Source organism: Leptinotarsa decemlineata, unplaced genomic scaffold (assembly GCF_025532065.1).
Source record: "Leptinotarsa decemlineata unplaced genomic scaffold, Ldec_3_MD MMD2_tig00026328_RagTag_RagTag, whole genome shotgun sequence".
In the NCBI taxonomy this organism is placed as follows: Eukaryota; Metazoa; Arthropoda; class Insecta; order Coleoptera; family Chrysomelidae; genus Leptinotarsa; species Leptinotarsa decemlineata.
Genome location: NW_027412688.1, coordinates 24,260,692 through 24,275,463, shown reverse-complemented (window position 1 = coordinate 24,275,463; position 14,772 = coordinate 24,260,692). Strand labels below are relative to the sequence as shown.

General features: G+C 31.3%; 1 protein-coding gene across 5 annotated transcripts in view; it reads right to left on the bottom strand.

Annotated features, from left to right (window-relative positions):
- Window positions 1-11,219, bottom strand: part of LOC111512200 (guanine nucleotide-binding protein G(q) subunit alpha) — a 37,692-nt gene extending 26,473 nt beyond the window's left edge. For 3 of the 5 annotated variants that reach the window (XM_074182451.1, XM_074182450.1, XM_074182453.1), the window contains exons 1-3: window positions 10,625-11,218; window positions 5,455-5,639; window positions 5,182-5,336 (exon numbers count right to left, since the gene is read on the bottom strand). In XM_074182451.1, the coding sequence (XP_074038552.1) occupies window positions 5,182-5,336; window positions 5,455-5,639; window positions 10,625-10,742 (458 nt within the window). In that variant the 5' untranslated portion in view covers window positions 10,743-11,218. Of the gene's footprint in view, window positions 1-5,181; window positions 5,337-5,454; window positions 5,640-10,624 lie in introns of all 5 variants that reach the window. The other 2 variants (XM_074182452.1, XM_074182449.1) reach the window with 2 other exon arrangements.
- Window positions 11,220-14,772: the final 3,553 nt, after the last annotated feature.

Below are 14,772 nucleotides of genomic sequence, written 5' to 3'. Positions count from 1 at the left end.
AAAGTCCATTCCAAAGTTGCTGAATTTTGACCAAAGAAATGGTTACATGAGCATCGCTCAGGACTTTTAATGACGTCAACAGTGATCCAGATTTGTTTTAAAGGGTTATAACTGGTGACGAATCATGAGTTTATGGTTATGACATCGAAACCAAAATCCAATCATCCCAAATCTTCCCTAGCCTAAATAGCAAATTCACAACCTTTCATAATAGCTCAACTATATAAGGTCAGGTGGTGGAACAAAAATTTTAGAATTATAATCAATTTGTTCAGAAATGTGGTCATTATCAGAGAAAGTTACTTCCGTTTTCTAAAATAGAATAGTTTTGCAAAAGGAGTTTGAACAATAAAAAATTTACAATATCAATCATCATGTTTTGCAAGGTCATACCTAGTACCCTAACTGTGAGAATATTCAAAACCTTTATATAATAGCTACCATTTTTGGTTAGAAGAAAGTTTAATTGCATTGACTTCACTGATTTAGACTTGATTCAATCACAAATGATAAATGTGATGTGTCAGTGTCAACTTTACCAATAAGTATAGGGGGTGAAAATATAGCTATGAAATTGTAATACACTACTTGACTTTTAATAAAGCTAATTCTCTTAAACAGCAACAGAAAATGTACTTTATGAGACCCGTGGATAGAGCTATCTAACTCAGCTCTCTGCAAACAAGGAAAAGCAATTATCTGTAGGAAACTAATGAAAATCAGTGGTTTTATCGAAGAGAACAATTCTAAAAATAAATAGATTACGAATATATCACATCCAGTTGTACCACAACTGGTTTCTTATTCCTTTTTTATATTCATTTTCGTCAGTCAACTCATAATTTTAATGAAACAGTTGAATTATAGGTAGATGTCTTACAAGATATTTCTTGGATAGAATTTTAAATTTACTTTAATCTTTTGAAAAAAATATCTTCCAGCTAAAACATCTACTTACTGAAAATGAATTAATGAAGCCTAAAAATATTTCAGAATATTCCATAAGGCATCTGTACCAATTAAAAATTCCTCATAGAGTGACATAACTAAAATTCATATCAAATATATTGTTCAAGGAAATTAACTTATTTCCCTATAAAAAGAAAGTTTACATTTTTAATGTGAGGGATGAGATTTCAAATCATCAAGTGCTACGTTTAATTAGTATATAATGGAAATAATATTTCTTGAAAATATTTCCACACATTTCATTGGTATATATTTTTTTGAATGAAAGATACTACAATGGAATAAGAAATTAAAACAAATTTCAATAATACTTTTTACATACATTGTACTACTGTATGGTTTTTATTGTGCTTTGAAGTTTATTGTTGGTTGAACTACTTCAGATAGAAAGTTTGGACAAACAAACCAAGAAACCAGGAGTAGACAAGTATGTTTAAACCCACGAAATAGTTCAAGTGATGTCATTCAAAGGAAGAAACACTTGTTTAGGACAAAGTTCAAAGAAGCTGCATATGACAAAGAACCCATCAACTCACTGTAGAAATTACAAAAGTATAGAAATTCTCAATTTCAAAAATTTCTATAAAATCAGTAAATGAATAATCACACATCATTAAAATCAATCTGTTATCACCGACAATATAAAAAAAAATATAGTGAGATTCGATTTTTTCATTATTTTCCGTAATTTATTTATTAATGATAACACTCCCTTCAAATCTATGATTAATTTCATCTCTCAGCTTCCTTTTCTTTTCAATCACATATCCCATATAATTATTGCATTTACTGATGTATACAAGTTTGTTTACCTTTCTGATGATTTTACTTCCCCTTTCATTGAAAAGCGTAAAGGAAAACAATGTCAAGGAAAGATCCTCTTAGTCAGACCCTTGATATCCAATTCATGTGATGAGATTTAATAATTCTTAAATTGAATAAGTGCTTACTAGAAGGGAAGTTAAGTCGGAGTAAAATGAGATAAATATCTTTTAGAAGGCTACACGAAATGAAACATTATTTAAACCAAAATATGTTCAAATAATCAATTACTTAAACCAAAATAGAGGATATCACTGCTTAATAGAAAACAAGAGATAACGACAATGTTTGTTTGCTTTCATCATTCATTATTAGTAGATATATATTTTATCCAATTACTTTGATGTACATGTTTTTAACTAAAATGAATATTTGCTCTTCGAACTGATTATGCTGTTTTCTGATTTTCTGAGAATTCCCTATCAAAGATTATTGAAGAAAACTACTGAGTTTGCAATAAAATTGAAACACCTATTTTGTTGAATTTGTTAATAACCTAATACAAATCTGTGTATCAGTACAATAAGAGGGTTACATATTGAACTCCATCGAACTAATGTATACTTAATGAGTGTCTGACTCATCTCATGTCATTAGGAAAAATATTAATTTGTCATTATCTTCTGATATCAGGCACACTGCAATTATTTCCAGGAAATTGAAAAGTCGTTTATTGAAATGATAACATTGTCTTCATTTTACAGTTAACTCTAATTGAGTACGAACTGAATAAAACAAATGAGACAAAAAATATTTCTTCAAGGAACTACACTTGAATATTCCACTGAAAAAATATAGGAAAATGTGGCATTATTTTTCAGTTTTGATAATGTAGAGGCAAAGTTTGTTTGAAAATTTTTTCAAGTCTGAATAAGAAATCAATTTTATTCTGCTAAAATATATTTTGTTTCATTTTAGCAATACTTTTTTATATATTTCCACAGCATAAGTATTTAAAGTTATTCTATTATAATATAAACTATCAGTTGCTTGCTACTTCATTCGTGTGAACTTATAATAATATAATGAAAGAAACTGATTTGAAAAATCATAACCTGACCGGGATTTGAAACCAGCTGTCTTTTTCGCTAGACAAGACACCTTATTCAACTATAACTATTGTCATTTTATTGTAGAATCGCTCACATATAGGAACATAATCAGGATTTTATAATGCAAATCTCATTGCATGAAATAAACCAAATATAAATACTAGGTTATAATTGAATTCAATGACAATGTAATCTTCAAATGCATTAAGTTCAGTTATTGAGTTCACAATAATTAACAAATTTCACACTCCTGCACTAACACCACAAAAGACTGAAATATGAATGTGATTTAACTGTCATTTTGCTTGGTGGCTTCAATTGGTTTGGTTGGTTACTGCGCCTGTCTAGTGCACCTGTCAGTTTTACTTTCATTTATATAGTAATTTTTCCAAGGAATGTTTGAACTGACGCAAGTTTTTTATTTAAGAACTGATGGAAATAAATCAAATAATGACTCCCAAATCGGTTTAACTGTTTTTAAAAGTAGCGTGCACAAACACAGACAAAAATTCTGAATATCACTGCTTTGGTTTTTTATGTGATTATAAAGACTCACACTAATGTTTTTCTCAAACATCTTCCATGTACTGACAACAATCATTTACTCTTTTACTACCTATATGTATTCATGATTTTGAGCCTCCCAATAATTCAATAAAAAATAAAGTCTTATTTCAAAATAGTTTCAACTCGTTTGGATTTAATTGTTGAATTCACTCAACCAATACTTTTCTGATTTGAGCAGCTTTTTGGTAATAGCAGAACCTGGGATGGAATATACTGAGAATTACCTTTTTCTACTCCAAAACTTTGACATATTTTCACTGCTAAACATTAGATCAGATACCTAATATGTGTTAAACTCCAAAACAGTGATTGAAACGTGTTTTGAAAAAAAATTCACAGTTTTTAAGTTGACGAAAATCAAAACGTTGAAAGAATAGTTCACCTTGAAAATTATATCATCAATTGATTGATTTGATTTTCAAATTCAATTCTTAATGTGTGAATTCCTGTTAAAATTTTCAAGAATATCCAAAAATTATAGATAGACTGTATATTATCTTTGAGGCCAGTACATTATTATGTGTAATTTGATTACCATTTATTTTAATTACCTAATGAAAATCCTGAATTATTCCAAGGGGTGAGTGCTTAGGAGAACCCTTGGAATAATAAAGGATAACTGTTATAATAATATATGTATATCTATGTATTTTATTATATTGAATTGAAAAATTGAGGAAAGTATTTCCATAAAAAAAGGTGAGCATATTTATTCTGCTTTTAACCAATCTCTTACATAATAAACGTCAACAGTTGGAATAAAGAAATGAACTTATATATGAGAGATTCTTCAGATCCTTCAATTTTTTTATATTTAAAAACCATCATTCAATAATAAAACATGTTCAAATCATTACAAGGTAGATTTCCATCCATTGACAATATATTTCATAACTGTTTTATAAAGAAATTACTTCATTAGAAACTTCAAAAGATTTAGAATCTGTGTTAATCTAGTCTTTTGCATACTTGAAACTAAATATGTTGTGGAACTTGGAATAAATCGACATATGTCCCCATACATGCTTTCCTTTTTTTGAGAGGGTGCACCAAGACACCTAATTTGAGTTTAATCATTGGTTTAAAAATTACATTTGACAAATTCAACCAATAATGACACTGAAATTAAAAGCCTCCATGTAGGAAACCCTGCATAAAGACCTACATTGTAACCAATTAATAAGGTTTGTATCCTCAGATCTCCTGAAGATGCCAACTTGGTTAGCGAAACGGGTGTCGAGATACCGTATTTTTGTTCCTGTGTTGGGAAAGTGTTTTCAATAGGTTCGTTTTACGCCAGAGGTTCAAGTACGAACTATCATGTCATTTTAAAATGAACATTTTACTCTTCAAACCCCTCGAATCTTCAATCATTCAAAATGAATAACTTTTTGAATGTTTTGTTGATCCCTATTTCCTTTCTATTTATTCAAGCCTTGATATCAACACAATAGTTAGTTGAAAGAATACCGAAAAAATAAGTGTTAAATCTCCTATTGTTTTATTTCACTCAAAAGCCACTTTCAATTAACAAATAATTATAATTCAGCATTAACAAAGTAACGTAATTCACACGGTTCTGGTACACTGACTTTGAACTTTTTTAAATTGTACTAGATATTCAGTTTCACCTTTGAAAATAATTAAGGCCTCTGGAAAATACTACATTCAGTAAAAGCATTTGTTTATGGATATTCCAGAACACAATTGTTATAATTTTTCCAGATTGAGCACATGATAAAAACTGAGAGATATTTACACGAAAACTTACTATTTCGCAGAATCAGTGAGTTGATACTCCCTGCGTCTATCATAACATTCTTGGATGCCTGCATCGTTCCAAAGGTCTTTGATAGCTTCTACATAGGGACTCTCAAATGTAGTCACTGTCTCATAGTCAATACTCTTGATTAATTCTGCTTGATCCTGGAATGGAAAAGATTGTGAAAATGAAAAGTAAGACACATCTGTGAATGAAATAAATAATGTATGTATTGTACCTAATGAAAAGTGGTGGAAAAAAGTGACTCGGACATTGTCTCACCTGACTGCCAGGGGATCCATACTGAATTTTCAAGAGATCCATGGCCTTTATCATGCTTTGCATTGCCATGAATATGTTTTGAAAAACAAGTTTGATGAACCCTCGTTTATCCTCATCTGAATAACCTGCTCCATGGATAATTCGCATCTGTTTGATGAAAGTTGATTTGCCCGATTCTCCAGTTCCTGTAATGAAAAGCAAAGTATGTATTATACATTTAAATTATAATTTACTCTACACATTAAAAACAAAAAAAAATAAATAAAAAATGTATTCATCTATTTTCAAACTTATATCGGAGATATGAACATAAATGTGAAAAATGAAATATGATTTGAAAAACGTTTGAAAAAATTTTGATCTAAATTAAGATAGTAGATAGTTGAACATTATCTATGATAATAATTATACAATTTTTGCAATAAATTTTATTTGAGACACGTTTCCCTAAGTGATATCAGTTGGACTGCTAACATCAAACTATTCTACTCTTTTATATAACAGTAGGCTGAGTTTTGTAATGGGGAATATTCCTCAATTTGGGTTATTACAGCAAATGCAAGTTTGAACAAAATAAAGTTTTTCAAATTCACTTCAAAAAGTATTCAAATTGATGTTTTATATGTTGGGTTTTGATTTTTAAAGGGATTTGTTTCTAATTCACATATTGGCAACAGCGCCTATATCAAGTTGAAATAATTTATACGTATCTAGATATTCTACTTTAAAAAAGGAAAATTATCTTCATAAATAAAATTAAGGAAAATATAAATTATAGTTCAATACCACCCCCACAAGTCACATAAACAACAGTTGTTTTGTTATTTATTTATATAGAGGAAGATAGGTTAGGTGCACAAAATGCCATATGACACAGAATGTCTCAGAACTCGGAGCATAAATGAACAGAACAGCACGCCTCTGAAATATGTCATCTTTGTTTGTCTCATACAGGTAACAGATTCATTGTCCTCTATTAGCTATAACCGATGTTGCCAAATGGTGAAATAGAAACGAATCCCTTTAAACATTGAATGCATTATTTCATTCCTCTTTTTTAAGTATTTAAATAATTTTTTAAAGAAAAAGGTTGAAATGATAAGTTTAAAATGCGTTGTTTTAGAGCTCTTTGATGAAAACTACTTGATTTTCGTCAGGAGGAACATTCCCCATTATATTGAGAGGAAACCGATATACTCCCATAATTACAATGTTAACAACCCTAAATTGGCTTTTGGTATCCCAGAGACTTTTATACCAGACAATATTTGTGCATAAAATTGTTAATGATTTATCTGGAACATATCCTAAAAAATCTATTTGTTTTAATTATGATATTCATAAATATTACAGTAGACATAATCTTTTTCATACATATACATCATCTCTTTCCTTGATTTTACTATTTACTTCATTATCAAACCATGGTACACTATTTTTAAGTTGACATATTCTTAATGGTGCTATATTGTTGATAACTGCAAAACAATTATCAATGATTTCTTGATAAATAAAATTTACATCTACTGAACTCAATGCCTATTAGCATGAAATCAAATTAGTTTTTATTTTATCAAGATTACCCTCACAAAAATTTCCATATTTTTTTGTAATATTGTTTTTTGCTTTTTTATTTTTTTATTTGATAAGACAATGGCTGCTTTCGATGAAATATTCATCATCCAGCATATTAGGACATTCAACAGTATATAAGACCATGTTTGTTCCTGCCTTATTGAAGAAAAAAAACAATGAAAACATTCAAACGTTTTTCTATCAACAGATTTATATTAAAACTGAACTTTGGCATTTTTTCAAATTTTGAATCAGACCTAGTTTGAACAGGCTGTTGACCATGTATATCAAACTAGTGACACTTTTCGAAATATGCAAAATTAATGATTTCACAAATTGCCTTTATTTTGTTAGAATAATGATTTGAATATTACTGGAGTTTTTTCCCAACACCAAATCGTTATTTTTAACACCTCGACACATGTTTCGATCACCACAATCGAAACACGTGTCCCAGTTTTAATTAATTAAAACTCAGGTTTAATCTTCCTCTTTGAAGATGATCACTTGGTGATCGAAACACGTGTCGAGGTGTCTGCCTGGAGGTGTCTACCTGGACATGATGAAGTCATACCTTAACGAAAGATATCAAATAGTTGATCTAGGAAAACATCCTTTATATGAAATTGATCAATTTTTCGAAGTTATCCAAGAAGAAAGAGACACTTTTGTGGTCACCTCCCGAACTTTTACTCAACTTTGAATATATATAATACGTTAGCTATGTGTTTATAATTTGTAAAAGCTCATGGCTTCACATTTTAGTCAAGTCTTATAAGATTGGAATTTTATCTTGTTAACTTGTTTTTTTTTTTTTGTAAATCTAATTTATCTACAAGCATTTTTTTAAAACTATATTGACAAATCTTACCCTCTCAAACCTATTTTAGAAATTGTATTGACGTGTCTAAAAACTGTGTGTTTCTTGAGACTGATAAATATTATTATTATTATAATAACGATTTGGTGTTGGGAAAAAACTCCAGTAATATTCATTGCTACACCAAAGGTTCCAAACAGTAATAATTTCAGAGTAGGTGGTTGTACACGTTGATTCCCATAACTGTGGGACTCGTGGCGGTTGGCTTGGTGCTTTCTAACATGTGCAAAGCAAGCTATTTCCAGTATATACAGGTTGATCATTGTTATAATGCCTGGGCATTTAATATGTGGGTTGCATGGTTTGAGATAATGAGAAGATCTCATACATATAATTATCAGTTTTTGTGCATTCAATATATTATTCACTGTAGATGAAGTCCCCGATAACATACCACAGCTGGGACTCAATTTCACTGTGATAGACAGATATAGTCATCGAGTCATTTAAAAATTCTCTAAGAATTTTGAAAAGATAAAATGTTTGACCCAGAGTAGATATTAGCATAGAGCAGTGAACTCCCCATTTCCAGTACTCCTCTAGGTATACCTCTAAAAATTTAGCTAAGCTGTTTTGTTTGAGGTGCTCTGGTTCTCTAATTATTGTATATGAATGGTCTATAGTTTTTGGCGGGGTTGAAACTTTATGAAGTTGGTTTTGGTTGTGTTCAAGACCAGATTATTGCCTTTCATAGACACATCAGTTAATTCTTGAGAATGGTAAGTTGGCTCCTTTTGATGACAAAAAGAAAATTTTAAATTACAGTTCTGCTGTAGAAAAAAACTTGAGCGATCATATAATTCAATACTAATGTTATATGTTTGTGTTGATAAACAATACCACAAATGTGAATGTCATTCCAGTGTCATTCGAGTGTTCCTTAAATATATTTCACTCAATTGACTCTGTGATCACTTGGTATCAAATCTGCATCTGCTCGTTTGGCTCCAGATTTTTGGAACCGAACACATTTTGCAATTAGCCTCATGTCCTGTGCTATTTATTGCCTCATGTTAGCTTGTTTAAAGTTAATATGAGGGATATTATATTTTTAGGAGTGATTGATTTTTGGGAAAGAAAGTTTTTGCCTTTCTACAGATTCCTTTTTGCTGGGATTTAATCAACTAAGCGAATGAATGTCATTACGATGCCATCGATGACATGAATAGATCAAATTCATTCCGTGACATAAAATCGGAATTTATGAATAAATTGTGTGTTTTTCCTTATAATGTTATCTATATGTGTGATTGATGACTTGTTTATTTTGTGGTAATTCATGATCACTTTCATTCATTTTATTAAAATGTTATCCATATTGGTACTGAAAAGCCCTTGGCAAGAGTCTTACAGCGAAACACCTATGGCTTCCAGTGATGATGACAGTGTTCCATATAAGTTACCTTTCATATAGTAAATTGTATAAAAATCGTGTGAATGATATCTGATTCAGTTCCATAACGAATGTTTGGAATACAAACTGAGTAGAGTGATTTCTGTATACTTCAGTGTTCACATTAAAGTATTCGTTTCGAAAGAAGTTTTTTTCATATATTCATGTTTACATGAAAGTAGCTGTTTCAGAAGGGTTTTTTCTTCCAGTTTGTGTGAAAGTTACTTCATTGTATGATCTACACATCTATGTATAGAGTAACTTCTTTTAAAATTGATTGCTTCCTTCCTTTCTTTGGAAGATTCCCACATTTTTTTGTGTCAAGATGGAGTAGTAGTAAACTAAAAAACTTTTCCCAGGAATATTCTATTCACTGAAATCAGAATATTTTACTCTAATAACTTCAATATCTTGTAGAAGTGTTGAAATTTCTGATAAATTGAAGTACCTTTCAAAAAAAGTAGTCCCATCAAAATCTTGAATATTTCAAAGCAGGTATAAAAAGAATTAAAGGATACTGAGAGGGAATGAATCTGCAATTATAGCAGATTTAAAAAGAAAATGTATTTAGTTCTGCCAGTTCAATGATTACTATCAGAATCGACATGTTTTTTCAACAACTTGAAAAGTATCAACATTAAGAAGATGAACGATCTAAAATAAATTTAAAATTTTGGTTCAGATAAATAACAAAAATAGCCCAAAATTAAGCCGAAAAATTCGTTGTTTTTTTTGGTCTGAACACCAACCTACTTGGATTAACATTATATAGATGATCAAGATTGACCAATATATTTTTCCTGCAATATCAAAAATTTTCTAAACAATTTTTGTTAAAGATTATATTATTAAAGTTTGTACTGTCAAGGCAGCAATTAAATTTGAAAAGTTGAACTAGTTGAGTTAATATATGATGAAAAATTTGTTAATATCTTCTGACACTAGGTTTCTAAACCTCATGACATAACTTGCTGAAAAAAGTATATTCCCATCATTTCCAGAATACATTTTTACTTCTGTATCCCTCTAAGATATTTTCAAATCTTTTTGAAAAGTTTTTCAAAATCGGGCTTTTAACCATGTACTCTACCTTCACCCAGTTTTGATAACACAATTATTTAGCTTCCTATTTCTTCAAGACCTAAATTATGTGTTGACATTCTAGGAAATATCAGCTCCAAGAAGTTATGTATTTTAATCAAGTCTGATAAACACCCACATCAGGTCATCGGGTGCAAGTTCAAAACAAATGAAATGAACATTTTAAAGAAGAATATGTAATAAAATTATGAATATACTTCAGGGACGGGAATCGTACGTACCGAGAAGGAGCAACTTGAGCTCTCGTCGGGCATCTCGTTTGTCTCTGCGGAGCTGTTTTTCGATTTCCGCGTTGATTCTTTTTTGTTCCCGAGCCTCATCTGACTGACAACACTGCATGGTCGAGGACTTGATGGGGCCACGATTGACATCCACGCCGTTCTATTGCACAAAAAACACACCTACAATTTGACACTTCCCATAGCGGCCACCATCGTAGTAAGCTGGGTGTGGTGATTAAATTTGACCGATGACATGCTCTTATAGTCGTGTTAGCCCTGAATTTAATCTTATTATCGTTAACTAGATTGAAGAAGCCTCTAGTTCGAACTGTTAAGGGGATTAACGAATACCAGTAACAATTCTGGTTACGTTCCCAGTGACCGTTCCGGACAAATTCGGGACGAAAAACACTGCACTTAGTCCCACTAGATTGACACAGATTTGGGTGGACAGTTCGCAGAAACGTCCTCCATCGCGCTTAACAACACCTTTCGTAGCTTTGCACATTAAAACAACTCCATTTCACTATAAACGCAGCCGCCTATTGTCAATATGGCGCTGCCCTGAACATTGGCTCAAAGAAACTACGCATGACAGGAAGTATTCGATATGAGATCCAACGACCTGCCGGGAAATTTGATTTTATTATTTTTTTCAATCAACTGAATGATTTTGAATTTGTTGAATAACTCTTCAAAAATTTGCCAATTATCACATTTGAAATATTTCGGTTGGAAATCAAAATCTAACAATTTTTATTTCAAATAAAGGTTTAAATGTATCACATAATGATTTGTGATCTTTTATAGAGGTGAATTAAATCGAAATATTGGATAAATGATACAAGAGCAATTATTTATATATGAATACGGAAAATTAATACTAAGATTTTAAAACAACGACTGGGTTTTGAATTGTTACCAAATTGACCATGAAAAATCGCCATAAGTATAAGTGAAGGATATACCAACATCTTCCTTTGAAAATTTTCTATATGAAAAATCGGATTTCGTAATAAATCTTTTTATTTCAAATTTTGACAAAAATATTTATAATCTTTCATCCCCTGTAAATCTCAAAGAATTTTTTTTGGTATTTACTCCGAACACATTGCCAGGATAAATCAAGTGAATTTGAATGGAATCCACACACACACTTTTGAAATTCTCATTGTTTATATATGAGACCAATAGGAAAACATATAGGTATGTCTTTGTTTTTAAATATTTAAATTTTGAAATGTACATTAACTCAAACAAAATTATGAACATTGCTCAGAATTACTAATAAAAACTGTAATTTCTTCAAAATACGAAATTGTAAATACCAATGTAAATACTAATTTATTGGAAATTACAGAAAATGTACAACTAGCGGTATCTAGTGGATAAATGAATTGTTACATCCGACAACAGTTCCAAGTTTTCATAAAGAGGGCTTGTCAGTTATCAAACTGAAATATTTTCATCAGTGTTGCCAACTTAGTGGATTTTCCTCTGAGTCTGGTGGTTTTGACTTGTCTTTTAGCGGACAAATATTGATTTTAGTGGCTAGTGGATTTGTTTAGTGGAATTTAAGAATTTAGTATTTTTTTCTTAAACATTGGAACGACAACTATAAAGTCCACTCGTACCGTTTTTGGAGTTCAATTTCATCGTGCAGCAACACTCTTTCATCTAATGGGTAAAACAGCCAAAAGAACACGCACCCAGGCCACAAACTCTTTAAAAAATGACAGTAAATTATCATTATCGGGAATTCCCTGACACCCCGACGGGAAATCCCTATTCTCACTCAAGTCTACATTTTCGTTCGAGCTCAGTGAGTTGGTGTCGGTTTGTTTCGTGTTTCGTCATTAATAACCATGCCGAAACCACAATATTCACAAAAGTTTCGGGATTCTTGACTTCAAGACCCACATTTAAAGATTGGCTTCAAGTAATTGAAAGTACTGCAGGTCAAGTACCGAAATGCAAGTTTTGTGGAAGGATTTTACGGATTCACTATGGAGATATAAAAACTCAACTATAGGTGAGGTTTTTGTATATTTTTATTTACATTTCCACAGGTTATCGTTACGAAACCTAAGTTACCGTTCAAACAAGAGCCTGTAGGAAAAAAGAGAAAAGAAGAAGCCAGACTCGCATTGTTCACAGCCATGTAAACCGTGTATTTGCCACTTGGGTGAGGTAATTAATCACAGTCATGAAATAGATATCGATAAAGTACAACTACACTAAACTAAGTGCACTTCGGTTATTAAAAATATATTGGCGTTGCATTTTACACAAATCCTAAAAGAAGATATCAAAGATCAACCCTACAGTATATATTGGTTAATGAGTCTACAGATATTGCAATACAATACAATACAATTGCAATACCTTGGAGTCATTATAATTTATTACCGTTTTAGATACCAAAAATTAGTATCTACCTATCTAGACCTTGCTGAACTAACTGAGTGCAATTCTGAAGGTATTATCTCTGCTATCAAGAAGACACTGAAACGATTTGATCTGCGACTTGATGATTTAATGGGAGTTGGTACAGACAATGCTTCTGTAATGGTTGACGTAAATAATGGGGTCTATACTGAATTGAAAGAAGAAGTACCACAATTAGTTTTGTTACGTTGTTTATGTCACTCTTTGCAACTGGCTGTTTCAGCTGCGGCCAAGCAATTTTTGCCGAGGAATTTGGAGTTTTTAATTAGAGAGACGTATGACTGTGGTTTGCTCATTCATCTTCCAGACACACTGCGTATAAAGAATTATATAAAATCATCAACGAAAGACAAAAACCGCATAAAATTGTTCAAGCATGCCAAATAATATGGCTGTCAATAGAGTCTGCTGTGTCGAGAATATACACGCAATGGCTAGAGTTGAAAACTCATTTTTCTTCAGCTAAGTTGCATGAAAGATGCCATACGGCAGAGTTATTGCACTCTATATACGCGAATGAGATGAATTAGGCGTATATTTCGTTTTTATATCCAATATTGATTGAGATAAACAGAGTTAATAAAATGTTCGAGTCAAAAGATACAGACCACACATTAATGTGTGGCGAGTTGACCAACCTGATAGATATGCTTGTCAGCAAGGTTACGTTACCTACACATAAAATTAATATTTTTACCCAAAATGTCCGTGACTTTTTAGATCCAAAATGCTATCTGGGATACCGATTTAAAAAAATAAATACTCGAAATGCGAGAAAAGGGATTACCAAGGGAAGAGGAAGAAATAGTGCGGACTCGGTGCATGCAATTTATAGTGAGTTTAATTGACGAATTAAAAAATTGGCTTCCAGAAAATGTGGAATTAATGAAAAAAATTTCACGAATAAGTGTCGAAAAAGCACTTAGTCATAACAAAGAAGATCTAATAGACATTATGGCTCAATTAAATAAAAGTTCTGAATTCATTGCGGAAGTGGACGATTAATCGCAACAAATTTATTTATTGAAATGGCAGGAAACCAAAAATACAAAAATATGTTGGTATGCAGTCCTGCATTTCAAAGATGTATAAGGGGTTTCAAGATTTCACGAATTGGTGACTTTTGCGATCAGTCTTTAAGCAGTTTTAGCAGTATGAATATAATAATAAAAAACAAGCAGAGAAACAGGATGGGGCTTAATCTTTCAACTGCTATATTAAGAGTACGCTGCGAAATGAAGATAGTGGGAAATGCTGCAACGACTATGGAATCCCAAACAATATTGTGAAATTAATTGACATCAAAGAGTCGTACCAATCGGAGATTAACGATGATGGTACGGACGAAAACGACTCATCTGAAGATGACTTAATAATATAATTTCATTATATTTTTTACATAATGTGTAATTTCAATGTTATTTCTCCAATTAATGTATCTTTGGAATATTGTTTTCTTTCGCGATGAACAAAAATTTACTGATCATAAATTTGGTGGAAAATTTAGTGTTTTTCTAAACTGATGTGATTTTTGTTAGTGGATTTCTGGTGGTTTTAGAGGTCGCTTCTGGTGGGTAGCTTGATACTTTGTTGGCAACAGTGATTTTCATTGATTTTTTTTTATCTAGAAAGGGAAGTTTCAAGTAATTTTTCTATTATTATTTTCAATTCATTATGATTGAGGTCGATTGTATTGAAAT